This window comes from Cetorhinus maximus, chromosome 7 (assembly GCF_964194155.1).
Source record: "Cetorhinus maximus chromosome 7, sCetMax3.hap1.1, whole genome shotgun sequence".
NCBI lineage: Eukaryota > Metazoa > Chordata > Chondrichthyes > Lamniformes > Cetorhinidae > Cetorhinus > Cetorhinus maximus.
In genome coordinates, this window is record NC_135885.1 from 63761232 (window position 1) to 63775172 (window position 13941).

Genomic DNA, 13941 nt, shown 5'->3' on the forward strand with positions numbered 1-13941 from the left:
TTCAGCATGAAGGGATTTGGAATCCTGCTGTTGTCATAGGATTCACAGGAGAACCAAGGTCTAACATACTGCAGACTCCAAACGGACAAAAGTACAGGAGAAGCTGGAAATTCTTATGGAAAACAAATGAAACGCAACCCTGCTCTGAACCAGAAAGTGTGGCTGAAGGTGGAAAACCAGAATGTACCAGTGAAGCAACAGATAACCAGGCAAATCCTGAGAGTCCTGTCATGAAATATAGTAATTTTCATAATGTTATTGGGATTTATTGTAAAGTAAAAATATTGGGGTCTGGATAGTCTGTGTGTGTCTTTGTGTGTGTGTGTGTGTGTGTGTGTGCGCGTGCATGCTTGTGGGACTTAATTGCATTAAAGACAGCTGGTCTGAAGGCTTTGATGTATCAAGAAAGAAGTTAGGTTTGACGTGCTAAATAGGTAAACATGGCTGAAGTTTTAGAATGTGAGGTGTAAAGGAAAATTTGCATTTTTAGATAAGCCAGAGTAGTTTGAATTTCAAAACAGAAGGTGAAACGTTATGCTTAGCCAGAAGAAGCCAAACAGTGTGTTTATTTTGCCAAAGCTTATTGATAAAATTGGTATTATGAAAAAAAAATTTTATTAGAAAGGTAAAGTCCAAAGACATATTGAAACAATGAAATTTGCATTCAAAGGGGAACATATGTATAAAGGAGAGAAGGTTATGTGTAAGAGGAAGGAATTCTTAGATCTAACAAGTGTGAAAAGCCTCCACCCTCTATGTACCAAGCTGCTGCCTATAGGAACCAAAGCTAAGAGAATTCACTGTGAATATCCCTGTCCAGGGTATTGTGTGCTTTGCTTGGGTCTGTTAAAATCTACTTTGTTTTTACTGTTGCCATAATGGGGGTGTAACTGAGAGTTAGATTAATTAGGGGAGCTAGGAGTTATCGTAGTGGTAATTTGTAGACCTATGTGTGTGCTTAAAATTATTTCCTTCATTAATAAATGTGTAATATAGTTTTTTCTAAAAACCTCTAAGACTTGGTGGGCTTGTTATTACTGAATTCAAGGCACGCGTCTCAAAATAAAAACACAAATTGCAAAACCGTTATGGCAGTTGTTTCAAGCTTCCTTGTGGGATTTGAGCAGCTTAGCATTTACCGTCCGCTGTGCCATAACAAAATTGGGGACTCGTCCAGGATATATTTGAAATTCCTTGAATGGTTTGGAGTTGGTGAATCTTAAGGCTGCGAGTACACGAAGCACTTTGAATTCAGAAGTTGGTGTGAGGTTTGTTTTTAAAAAGCGGTGAGACTGCAATATGACTTTGGCATTTTCTAAGACTTGTCTGTGAGTTGGAAGTTATAACTTTGGTTGGTTTACAATAGTTAAGTAAAGCTAAGTTAATGGAATTGGCAGATAAGGTACAATTAAGATTACCTGTAGGGATAAGGAAATCGGACATAATTGAAGATATATCACAACCTTTAAAATTCAAAGGAATGCCCAAGGGACCGAGTTCTCCAAGGGGTGGGTCATTGGAATGGGCTCAAATTCAGTTGCAAATGAAAAAAATGGAACAAGAGGCAGCAGAAAAAGAAAAAGAAAGGCATTCCAAAGGGAATAGGCAGAAAGGCAGGAGAGAGAAAAAAAAACAGGAAAGAAAATTAAAAATGGCAGGGTTAGAAAAGGAGGAAAGAGAAAGACAGAGAGAGGGAGAGAGAGAGAGGGAATTCCAGCTTGAAATACTGGCAGTTAAAAAAACACACCAGAAGGTAAGGAAGGACTTGGTTCCAGATCAGAACCCAGTGGGGAGATATGTAAATTTGTACAAGCTCTTCTGAAGTTTGAAGAAAGAGATGTTAAAGCATTCTTTGTTTCATTTGAGAAGATAGCTAAGCAGATGAAATGGCCACAGGAAAAATGGACATTGCTGTTACAATCCAGGTTGGTGGTTTGAGCACATGAGGTTTATGCTTCATTGTCAGAAGAAATGTCGGTGAACTATGATGTGATAAGAAAAAAGGCTCCTATGAATGCATATGAGTTGGTTCCTGAGGCATACAGGCAGAAATTTAGGAATATGAGAAAGCAGCCTGAACAAATTTATATTTAGTTTGAGACAGCAAAACAAAATAATTTTGTCCGGTGGATATGGGCATTAAAGATAGAGATGACATATGCAGCTTTTAGAGAAGTAATTATTTTGGAAGAATCTAAAGATTCAATTCCTTTGGTAGTGAGAACTCATGTAGAGAAACAGATGATTGAAATGGTAAGACAAGCAGCAGAGATAGCTGATGACTATGAGTTAGTTCATAGACCTAAACCTATTTTTCTGTCATCCTTTTAAATCAGACAAGGATATAAAATGGGAAGGTGAAAGGGAGGTGGGTAGTCAGGGAAGAGAAGGAATATGTGGAAATTCTCAGGAAATCTTTTCTCAGAATAAAAAGGAAGATGCTGAGGGTAGAGGTGACACTCGAAAATTGAGGTATTTTCATTGTAATAAAGGTGGACACACAAAGTCAGTGTGTTGGAAATTGCAGGGAAAATCTGTTGGGATTATTGGGGTGCAGAAAAGTTCTGCAAGTAAAAGTACTGTGGGTTCTGAGGTTCGGGCAAAGGAAAAACCAGTGGTTTGTGTACAGGTAAAACAGGAAGAAGCAGTGATAGGTAAGGAAGTGGGAATGTGTTCACAATTTACTCAAGAGAGTTCTGAGGAGTAGGTTGTAGAAATGTTTAAAGATTTTGTATGTGAAGGGAAAGTCTATCCATGATGGAGTATATAAAGATATTAAAATTTTAAGAGACACAAGGGATAGGCAATCCTTAATGTTGTGGGATAATGACATTTCTTGTTCAGATAGAGTATTGCAGGAACAGGTGATAATAAGTGGGGTTCTTGGAGATGTTAAACATATTCCATTGTGGAAGGTAAATTTAAAGAGTCAGTGGAAAACAAGTGAAGTGATTGTTGGAGTAGTGGAAAAATTGTCCATTGCAGGGTTTCAATCATTTTAGGTAATAATAAAGTTGGGTCCTTTTTGTGGGTGATGCCTATGGTCATTGAACAGCCTGTAGAAGTTCTTTCCACAGAAGAGTTGCAAAGAGAGCATCCTGGATTGTTTCCAGATTGTCTGATAACAAGATCACAGGCTCATAGATTGAAACAAGAAGAACTGGGAGTTAAAAGGCAGAGAGAAGGTCTGGAAGTCCAATTAGCTGACACTGTGTTTGATAAGATTGTTCAGGAAGAAAGACTGGAGGACAATGCAAATGAGGTGTTTAGCTTAAGGCAGTTAGTGGAGTTACAGAAAAGTGATACACAAATAAGGCAGTTAAATCAGACAGCTTACTCAGAAACAGAGGCTGAATATAATTACCTTAAGGGCAATATTTTAATAAAAAATGACAGCCTTATCATGTTTCAGCAAATGAAAGCTGGAGGGAAGTGCATCAGATTGTTATACCATTTGGATAAAGAAATGAGATTCTGAGAATTTCTCATTTGGTGGGGGGAGGGGGGGGGGGGTCGTGGAAGAGGACATTTGGGAATTAGAAAGACACAGGTGAAAATACAAAAACATTTTTATTAGCCTGGATTGCATAGAGATGTCATCAAATTCTACATGTCACACATGTCAGGCGATAGGGAAACCACAAGCAGTGATTAAGCTGGCACCTTTAATTCCAATTCCAGCATTTGAAGAACATTTTGCTGGGGTCATGATTGATTGTGTAGGTCGACTCCCTAAGAATAAAAGTGGAAATCAGTACTTACTGACAATAATGGATGTGTCTACAAGGTTTCTTGAAGCGATACTTCGGAGAAATATTACAACAAAAAGAATTGTGGAAGAGTTGCCTACATTTTTTACAAGATATGGTTTACCAAAAGAAATACAATCAGATTATGGTTCAAATTCATGTCACAGCTGTTTAAGGATGTAATGAACAGTTTGAGGATAAAACAGTTTATCATCTGGAGTCACAAGGGGCTCTGAAAAGATAGCATCAAACTTTAAAAACCATGATGAGGGTGTATAGTCAGGATTATCCACTGGATCGGGATGGGGAATTTCATTCTTGTTATTTACTATTAGGAATGTTCCTGATGCATTGACTGGTTTTAGTCCTTTTGAATAATTTCTAGTCATGATGTAAAAGGACCACTGAAATTGATTCATGAGAAATTGGTAGGTCAAAATTCAGAAATTACTCTCCTAGATTATGTATCAAACTTCAAAGAGAGATTGGATTGTGAGTTGGCCAGGGAGCACTTAAAGATATCACAGCAAGTGATGAAAGTGAAGGCAGACAGGAAAGCTACAGCTCATAGTTTTGGTGCTGAGGAAGAAGTGCTAGTCCTGTTACTAATACTGGGTGACTCATTAAAGGCAAGGTTTAGTGAGCCTTACAGGACTGAAAGGAAATTGAGTGAAGTAAATTATTTAATAAATACTCCAGATAGAAGAAAGGAGCAATTGGTGTTTCATGTAAATATGCTTAAAAAGTACTTTGACAGGGAAGAGGCCCAAAAGGAGGTATTAGTGGTGGTAGAAAAAGAGGAAGAGATAGAAATGAAGGATTCTGAAATTGATTTTCCTCTAATCAAATTGGATAATGAAGGGGTACTTGAAAATGTAAATGTAATATTGAGGTACCTTCCAGACAAGTATCAAAGCAATTTGGAGAAGTTATTACAGTCACACAAAGCTATTTGTGGGAATAAGCTGGGGAGGACAAATTTAGCTATACATTATGTATGTGTAGTAGTTTCATCTTTGATAAGGCAACATCCTTATAGATTAAATCTGGCAAAGTCATCACAAGTATAGGAAGAAGTTGAATTCATGCTTCAAACTGACATTATTGAGTCTAGTTGCAGTAGCTGAAGTTCACCTACTGGGCTGTTACTGAAACCAGGTGGAACCCAAAGACTATGGGGAGAATTTTCTCCCCATCAAGGGGGTTGGACGGGAGCAGGTGCGAGCACGTAGCCGATCACTGCCCGCGATCAGCTGCACGCCGCCATTTTATGTGGGCAAGCCAATTAAGGCCCGCCCAACATGATGCGCACCCAGAAACATTGTGCGCTCCCTGTGTGGGCAGGGGGAGGAGGCTGAGTCGGGGCCTGCGCTCTTTTGCGCGTGCACGCAAAAGAGCGCAGAAATCTCCCTGTGGCACAGAGCTGCCTCAGGGAGATTAGTTTGATATTTGAAAATTTTAAGAAAGAACAAACATTTTTAAGACATGTCCCCTCATTGTCACATGAGCTGGGACATGTCAACAAATTTTATTTAAAAATTTTATTAAACTTTAAAAACCTTCATGAAATCTCATCCCGTCCGCGGATGAGGTTTCATGATAAATGCTGAGGCCGCCTGGGCTCTTCGCCTGCCCACCAACCTTAAGGTTGGGTGGGCAGCTCAATTAATTAGCTTAATTGGTGTTTAGATGGCCTTAATAGGCCTTTGACAGTTCGGCAGGCCTGCAGCCGATTCCGGTGCGCACACGCCAAACTCAAGATCTGAATGACATGCATGATATCGGGATGCACACCCGACGTCACCACGCGTCATGTTAGGTATTGGCGAGCAGGCCCCACCCCCGCTTGCCGACCTGAAAATTCTGGCCTTCGTGTGGATTATCGAAAGGTGAATGCGGTGACAAAGGTGTATTCATATCCTAGACCACGGTTGTAAGATTGCGTTGAGAAAGTGGGATAATCAAAATTTATCACAGGTTGAATTGCTAAGAGGATATTGGCAAGTTCCGCTATCAGAGAAAGCAAAGGAGATATTGGCTTTTGTGATGCCAGATGGACTATATCCGTTTAAAGTCAAGTTGTTTGGTCTGAAAAATGCACCTGCAACATTTCAAAGTCTGAAAAAATAAAGTAATTGCAGGACTGAGCAATTGTGCTGTTTATATTGATGACTTGATAGTTTTCAGTCAGATATGGGAGGAGTATTTACAACATCTAGGAAGAATTGTTTTTACAATTACCAGAAGCTAACTTGGTGATAAACTTGGCTAAAAGTGAATTTGCAAAAGCGCCAGTTGCATATCTAGGCCTGACCATTGGACATGGTGAGGTGGCTCCAAGAGACGTGAAAGTCAAGGCTATCGTGGATTTCCCACTATCTACAACAAAACGAAAAGTTTTGAGATTTCTGGCCATGAGTGGGTTCTATTGGAAATTTGTACCAAATTTTAGCAGTGTGGTTGCTCCACTGACTGAACTATTAAAAAAGAACAAGAAGCCTCAATGTGCACAGAAGTGTCAGAAGGCATTTGACAGTTTGAAAACTGTATTGACTACAACACCAGATTTGGCAGTACCCAATTATGCCAAGCAATTTAAGTTGGCTGTTGACACGAGCGATATAGGGATTGGGGCCATATTGTTACAAGAAGATGAGACTGGAATTAAGAAATTGATAAGGTACTTTTCACAGAAGTTGAATGTACAACAGAGAAGATATTCAGTGATTGAAAAGGAGACTATGGGTCTGGTGTTAGCATTGCAGCATTTTGAAATCTATGTGGCAAATAATTTGTCAGAAGCAACTGTTTATACAGACCACAATCCTTTAAAGTTTCTGGACAAATTTTGACACAAAAGTGCAAGGCTATCTAAATGGAGTTTATTACTGCAAACATTTAATTTACAGGTTATACAAGTGGCTGGACGAGAAGATCTAATTGCAGGTGCATTGTCAAGAGTCTGAAACCTAAAGGGAAAATTGGACATTTAAAACCTGGACACTGGACTGGAAAGATTGCTGTTCATATGAAGGATTTTTACATATATTGTTATGTTAATGCTTGCATCCAGTAATGTAATAATGTTATAAGTATATGAGATAATGGAAGATTGGTTAATAAAATGAAGCCATCTTTTTAAATTATGATGGATCATTTTTCAATAAGGAGGAGTCATGAAAATATAATAATTTTTAATTAGTTATTGGGATTTATTATAAAGTAGTGGAGTCTGGATAGTCTGTATGTGTGTGGGACTTAATTGAATTAAAGACAGCTGGTCTGAAGGCTTTGATGTATCAAAAGAGAAGTTAGGTTTGACGTGCTAAATAGGTAAACATGGTTGAAGTTTTAGAATGTGAGGTGTAAAGGAAAATTTGCATTTTTAGATAAGCCAGAGTAGTTTGAATTTCAAAACAGAAGGTGAAACGTTACGCTTAGCCAGAAGAAGCCAAACAGTGTGTTTATTTTGCCAAAGCTTACTGATAAAATTGGTATTATGAAAAATTTTTATTATTAGAAAGGTAAAGTCCAAAGACATATTGAAACAATGAAATTTGTATTCAAAGGGGAATATATTAATAAAGGAGGGAAGGCTATGTGTAAGAGGAAGGAATTCTAAGATCTAACAAGTGTGAAAAGCCTCCACCCTCTATGTACCAAGCTGCCGCCGATAGGAACCAAAGCTAAGAGAATTCACTGTGAATATCCCTGTCCAGGGTATTGTGTGCTTTGCCTGGGACTGTTAAAATCTATTTTGTTTTTACTGTTGCCTTAATAGAGGTGTAACTGGGAGTTAGATTAATTAGGGGAGCTAGGAATTATCATAGTGGTAATTTGTAGACCTGGGTATGTGCTTAAAATTATTTTTTTTTATTAATAAATGTTTAATTTAGTTTTTTCTAAAAACCTCTAAGACTTGGTGGACTTATTACTACTGAATTCAAGGCACGCATCTGGAAATAAAAATGCAAATTGCAAAACAATTGTGGGTCAAAATCCTGGAAATACCTTTCTAACAGTACTGTGGGTGTACCTACACCACATGGACTGCAGCAGTTCCAGAAGGCAGCTCACTCACCACCACCTTCTCAAGGGTAACTAGGAATGGGCAATAAATGCTGGCCCAGCCAGCGAAACCTACATCCTGTGAATGAATTTTTAAAATGTTGTTTCAAGTGTCCCTCCAGGATTTGAGCAACTTAGCATTTACCATGTGCTGTGCCAAAACAGTCCTGAAAACTATCCAAGGGGTGATGGTGACACAAAGCTGGAGAAAGCCCCTGGTCCTTCAAATCAATTCTGTCACCATTCAGAACATCCAGTGGAAGAATTGTGAAAAAATACCACAGAGTTACAGAGATGAGTAAAAGACAAAACAGACTAATCAAAACAGAGTGAGACAGAATAGATAAGAGACTTTTTGTGCTTGAGTTGTAGAAAAGTTTTTTTTTTTTAAAAGGGAAATGTCATGATAATAGCTGATTGTGGTTGTGAATTCCAGTATTAGATACTATACGGTACTCTGTACTATATATGGGGTCACCTGACCTAGGTCAGAAAGCACATGTGGAACATGTCTTGATAGCTTTCAGACACTGCAGATATGTGTTCATGTTAGGAAAATGTGTTATCAATAAAGATAGTTCAGCTACAATGTCGACGCCTGTGTGCATCATTTAAAAAAATAAACAAGGCACCTATCTCAAAATTAGCTCCATGCAAAATTTGAAAGAATGAAACATTCAAACCTCTAAAGTATGAATGTATGCTGAAAAGTATTTAATGGGTACCTATTGTCTAAGACCATCTAGCTTCATGAGGCTTCTGACTTACATCTCATATGGGAACTGACCTCAAGAAATAACCGCTTTAAAATCAAGCACCAATTTAGTAACACATTTCTAAATGACTTGGTTGATGCTTGAAACAATTGTCAAAATATCTAGAAACATGAGAAGGAGCAACAGTTCTATGCCATCACAAGGCCCTGTTTAATCATCTGTCTGTAAGCAGAGAGAGCTTGTGGGGGCTGGGGAGTGCAGGAAGGATGGTGGTGATGGGGCTGTGTGGTGGAGGGTAAAAATCATCTCAGATGGTAACACAAAAGGGAGCCAGGTACAACCTTGAAATTTCAGTAGGTGACTTGGGACAATTATTATTTTTCCAGGGGTAGACACAGAAGGAACTGTGATGGGAAAGATATAGGGTGATGTGGATGGTGAGTAATACAAGTGGTATAACATGGCCTTGGCCTTGATGAAGTTGAAGGAATTAAACTGGCCATGTAAGGCAGTGTGATGCGGCTTGGTGGGCAATAGAGAATGAGGATGTTAAAGTAAACAAGAAGGTTGGAACAAGGTGAGGTGCTTAAAGGCAAAAAAGATGTTAGAGGGGTAGTAGGAAAGATTAATGTGTGAATTAGTGATAGAAGGCCACATCATCTCAATCTGAGTGGGGCCAATGGTGGACAGCAAGCCAGGCTGGTCTCAGTAACACAACGAGGTGTCACTATCCATAAGATAAGTTTTCATCAAAGTCACAATGTCAATGCAATTATCCACAATGAAGACACAGAAACACCCTAAAAACTTTTATCTTCAAAATCTTTATTTTTAAATGGCCTCTTGTCCCCTAGCAACCCTGGATGTTAGCTTTCCTAACTGTGCTTTTAAAGTAGGCTTCTCATGTTCCCTTTATCATAAGGTAACGAAGCTCCTACTTCGGCAAAGCTTCCAACACCCATTCCAGACCAACAGGAGTAATCCTTCTCAAGCATCTCTTTATAATTGTAATGCTTCATCCCTAGTAACATCCTAGTGAATCAATGCTGCACCTTTTTCATTGCTTTTATATTTTTCCTATAGTGACATACAATTATTACACCAGTTATTTGCTCGGGGGTTTCTTGGCCAATCTTCTGCTGACTACTTTGGAGGACCTTTGAGAAAATTCTTTGCATTGTACTTCAGTGGTTCATCAACCTTTCTTGGCTTCTCTGCAGCCTTTTGCAATGTTTGCCACACCATCTTCCTCCAAGACTTCTTCTCCATTTGTACAGCTCAGTCGCACTGCCCTTACTCAGTTCCACTCTTAAGCGATCTGATTGTAGCCAGAGCATCTTCAAAAATTGTTTCTCTTTCCAACCCTGCATCATTAACTTTGGAGTCTGCCATGAGTCTTCTTTTGGCCCCTTCCTCATCTACATACCAAATTTCCGACATCATCCACCAACATGGGGCGAGATTCCGGAATTTTACAGCCCCATCACAGAAGGGATAGGGCCAGAAAATGCAGTGAGTCATTCAAAAGTCCGCTGACTTAGGTGGGACCAGAAAATTCCATTGGTGGGAGGAGCTGTAAAATTCCCCCCCATATGTATGCTGACAACACCCAGCTCCACCACCCCTCTCAAATCTTCCACTATCTCTATGTTGTCAGACTGCTTGTCCAACAGCCAGTATTGGATGAGCTGCAATTTCCTCCAGTTAAACAGTGGGAAGACCAAAGTCTTTGGTTCCAATGCACACTCTATTGTCTTGTGGCAAATTTCATCACCCTGTGCAGCCTTTATCTCTGTCTGAGCCAGGCTGTTTGCAATCTCAGTGTCACAATAAAACCTGAACTGAGCTTCCTACTTCACGTTCACTCCAAAGATCACCTACAACACTTTTGACATTCTCAAGCCTTTAAGCCTTGAAACTATTTTATTATGATGGTCGTAATACACTCGTCTCTTCATTTAATTATTTTTTATTATATCTATCAAAAAATGTGGTCAAACGAGCTTTATTCAGCAATTTTAAAGAATTTAAAGCCATTTCCACAGTGCAGGAAAGTATTTAATGGAATTTTGATTGCTATTGGCTGAAGCACTGGGGTACCTGCAATTTTTATCCTGCAATCTTAATGGTTGATAACGCCATGTACTAATTAGATGCTGGCTAAGAAAACAGGTTTAATTTCCCAACATATTAACTTATTTTAAAACAACTGTATTACTTACTATTGTTCTTCCAGTACAGTAATTCACACTATAAGTCTAATTCATAACCAGTAACATCATGCATTTTATTAAAAAACTGCTAGTGTTATAATGGTGACTTGCTATAAACTGGCAGCATTTAATAATGTTTCACAAAGAACATTTATTATCGTTAAATCATAGAACGACATTTATCAGTATCTCTAGGATCTCTGAGCGGCATATCGTGGAGTTTAAAGTTAGAATACATGTTACACTCTTCAAATTGATCACTTTTATCCGCCAGAACCGGTTTGGAGCTTCCCTGAACAAAATTCAATGCATGTTTTCAGGCTGTGTGAATAGATAATGCATAAATGAATGAAACCACGACATGTTTTAATTTTCATGCACTGCAATCAATGCATCCAGGTTATAGTATACTTAGCTATTTGAACGATTTTATTCTCTGCTCCTCCACTAGTTCTGGTTGCAGAAGTCTGCAAAATTGCGGAGATTGACACTGACCTCTGCAGAGATTGAATCCGTTCTATTTCGGACGGAGGGACATGTTTCAGTGGCCAGCAGCCAGTAATCTGTGCCGAAAGCCAGTAGAAAGAGTAGAACTCCGAGAGCTCCAAATACCCCGGCGAAGAATAGGGCCACACTGAGCTTCATAGTGATCCACTTAGTTTATTCTGTATTGTTAACCGCTATCTAACTGACTGAAGGCAATTCCTCAGGAAGATCCCTCTTTCGCTCTCACTCTCCGTCTTTGTCCTGTTTTTGGAATCTGATCTTGCTTCCCTCCTCTTTGCACACGGGTGCGGCGATTCAAAAATAACCGACCTTCTTGTGACCACGAGTGCATGGGATATATTGTAATTCCCATGTGCATATCAGAGCAGGGTTTAGATAGGACTTACTGACCTCTCCCCTTTTCGTTTTGATCTCAGAAGTATTGGCATAGTGGAGAATGCAATTCACTGAGAAATTACATCGTACCTCTGCAAACAGCTATTTGCGGACAGCGTAGGACATTTGCGACGAGCTATGTGCCAAAATGTGGCACAATAATTTCGGGGAAGCCTCATATGTGATCCTCTTACTCCGCTTGCCTTTCCCGCAGTTTGTGAATGTTTCTCTAAGATGCTGGCGATGTGGAGAGTAGCAACAACAACAACAACTTATATTTATATAGCGCCTTCAACATAATGAAACATTCCAAGTCACTCGGCAGGTGCATTATAAAACAAAGTGTGACCGGGAGCCACCTGAGGCAATATTAGGTCAGATGATCAAATGCTTGAATGGAAGACGAAGGGCTGGATTTTCACGGTGTTGGCGAAATGCCACCGACATTTAAGAATGGCGGAAGGACCCAATTCAGGATTCCCGGCCCCATTCCCAACCTCCTCAATTTTCGTCAGCGTGGGGTAAATGAGCGTGCTGGTGCGTATTGTGAGCCCACACCCTGCACTCCCGAGCTGGCTGGCTATATGACGGGGATAAGCCGGATTTTCCAGTTGTCGGGCGGACGTGGTGGGTGGGCTCGGGAGCGGCCGGGAAACAGTCCGCCCCAACGATCGGGCCCCGACTGCAATTTCATGCTGGCTGGCCAATTACAGCCCACCCAGCGTGAAACATGGCTCCGCACTGGCTGGGAAGGGGCGAGCGGGGTGGGGGGCCTGCTGGCCACTGGGTCTAATGGCAACCCAGCGGCTGGTTTAAAAGCGGCCCAGGCAGCCCCTGGAAGGCTGCCACGGAAGGACATCTCCTTGTACTTTCGCAATGGAGTCGACTGCAGCTGGACACTGCAAGCGGGAGGGCAGGTTAGGTGGGCACTCGGCCACCTCCCCGCTTTTCAGACAAGTGTCTCACTGCCCTCCTGGAGGAGGGGGCTGCCAGGAGAGTCAGCCTTGTCCCCAGGATTAGGAGGAGAAGGCCACTACACCTCACCAAGAGGGCATAGGAGGAGGTGGCAGCAATGGTGAGCAACCGTGATGTTGTGCGGCGTACCTGGGTCCAGTGCCAGAAGAGCTTCAATGACCTGCTGTGCTCAGCAAGCGTGAGTACCGTGTTGGCATGGGTCAGTGTGCAGAAGTGTTAAGGTCTGGCCGCCCCCCTCCCCGTGGACTTCAGGGGTGCTAGAGTCTGAGTGCCAACTGTCAATCATTTCAGAGCTAGCCAAGGACATGAGCCCTGGCTGCTTGGGCTGAGTGCCTTGCGGTTCAAGGGCCACATTTCGGATGGTCCCTGCAAGGTGCTCCTCAGCTGGGGTTGGCCAGGCTACGATGGTGCTGCAGGTACAGAGCGGACTAATCAATGCTCCTCTCTTGTTTCAGGAGAAGACTGCCCACAACAATAAAGAAAGGTTACAGAGGCCTTGCTAGCTTCCCAATCATTTCCAGAAATGAGCAAGATGCCCTGGAGCTCAAGAGCCAGCAGATGCCCTGTGCAACCAGGCGTGGAGAGGCAGGGGTGCCAGATGAAAGTAAGAGTGCAGTGCACAGAGGCGAAAGTTTCGGATTGTGCAACCATTCTAGTGTAGTCTCTTCATTGATGTGGGCCTCGAACCTGGAATCCCCATTGATCATTGAAAGACGATGGCACCGTGATGCAGATCTCCATGGTCTCAGCAGAGTGCCTGGCATGCACAGTGACAGCGTGATGACCTTAACTAATGACATGTCCTTGGTCCCCCTTTTATGTTCGCCAGCAGGCGTGCGCTCTGCGGACCCTGAAGGGCTGCCCCTGACACCAGAGGACCACTGAGCTTCTGTTGCACCTGCGTCACACCTGCTTTCTGAAGCAGGCACCAGCACAGATACCAGCACCTCGGTGGGCATTAGATCGGCAACTAATATCTTGGTGCACGTTGGTGATAGCACTTCGCATGCACTTGAGGTGCTGGCTGAGACCCCAGGGCGCCGGCAGTCAGAGGATTTTTGGAGACCAGGATGATGCTCAGTCGAAGGATGATGATGAGGCTCTGGAGTCATCCATTAGGTGGCAAATGTTGGCTGTCCAGCGAGATATGCAGGAGGATCTGAATGAGATCCATGAGGGTCTGTGTGCCATGGTCTCATGATGGAGGAGTCCATGTGGAGCATCAGCACTGCATTAACCATCATGGTCGAGTGCACTGCCTCCTCCATTGAGAGAGTGGCGACTCTCATGGAGAGGCAGCTCCAGGGACAGAATGAGGGATTCCTGGGGTTGCGTTCA

General features: G+C 41.6%; 1 protein-coding gene across 1 annotated transcript in view; it reads right to left on the bottom strand.

The window, feature by feature from the left end:
• Window positions 1-11518, bottom strand: part of tmem182a (transmembrane protein 182a) — a 66590-nt gene extending 55072 nt beyond the window's left edge. The window contains exon 1 of the mRNA XM_078545601.1: window positions 11242-11518. Within this exon, the coding sequence (XP_078401727.1) occupies window positions 11242-11391 (150 nt within the window). The 5' untranslated portion in view covers window positions 11392-11518. The remainder of the gene's footprint in view (window positions 1-11241) is intronic.
• Window positions 11519-13941: the final 2423 nt, after the last annotated feature.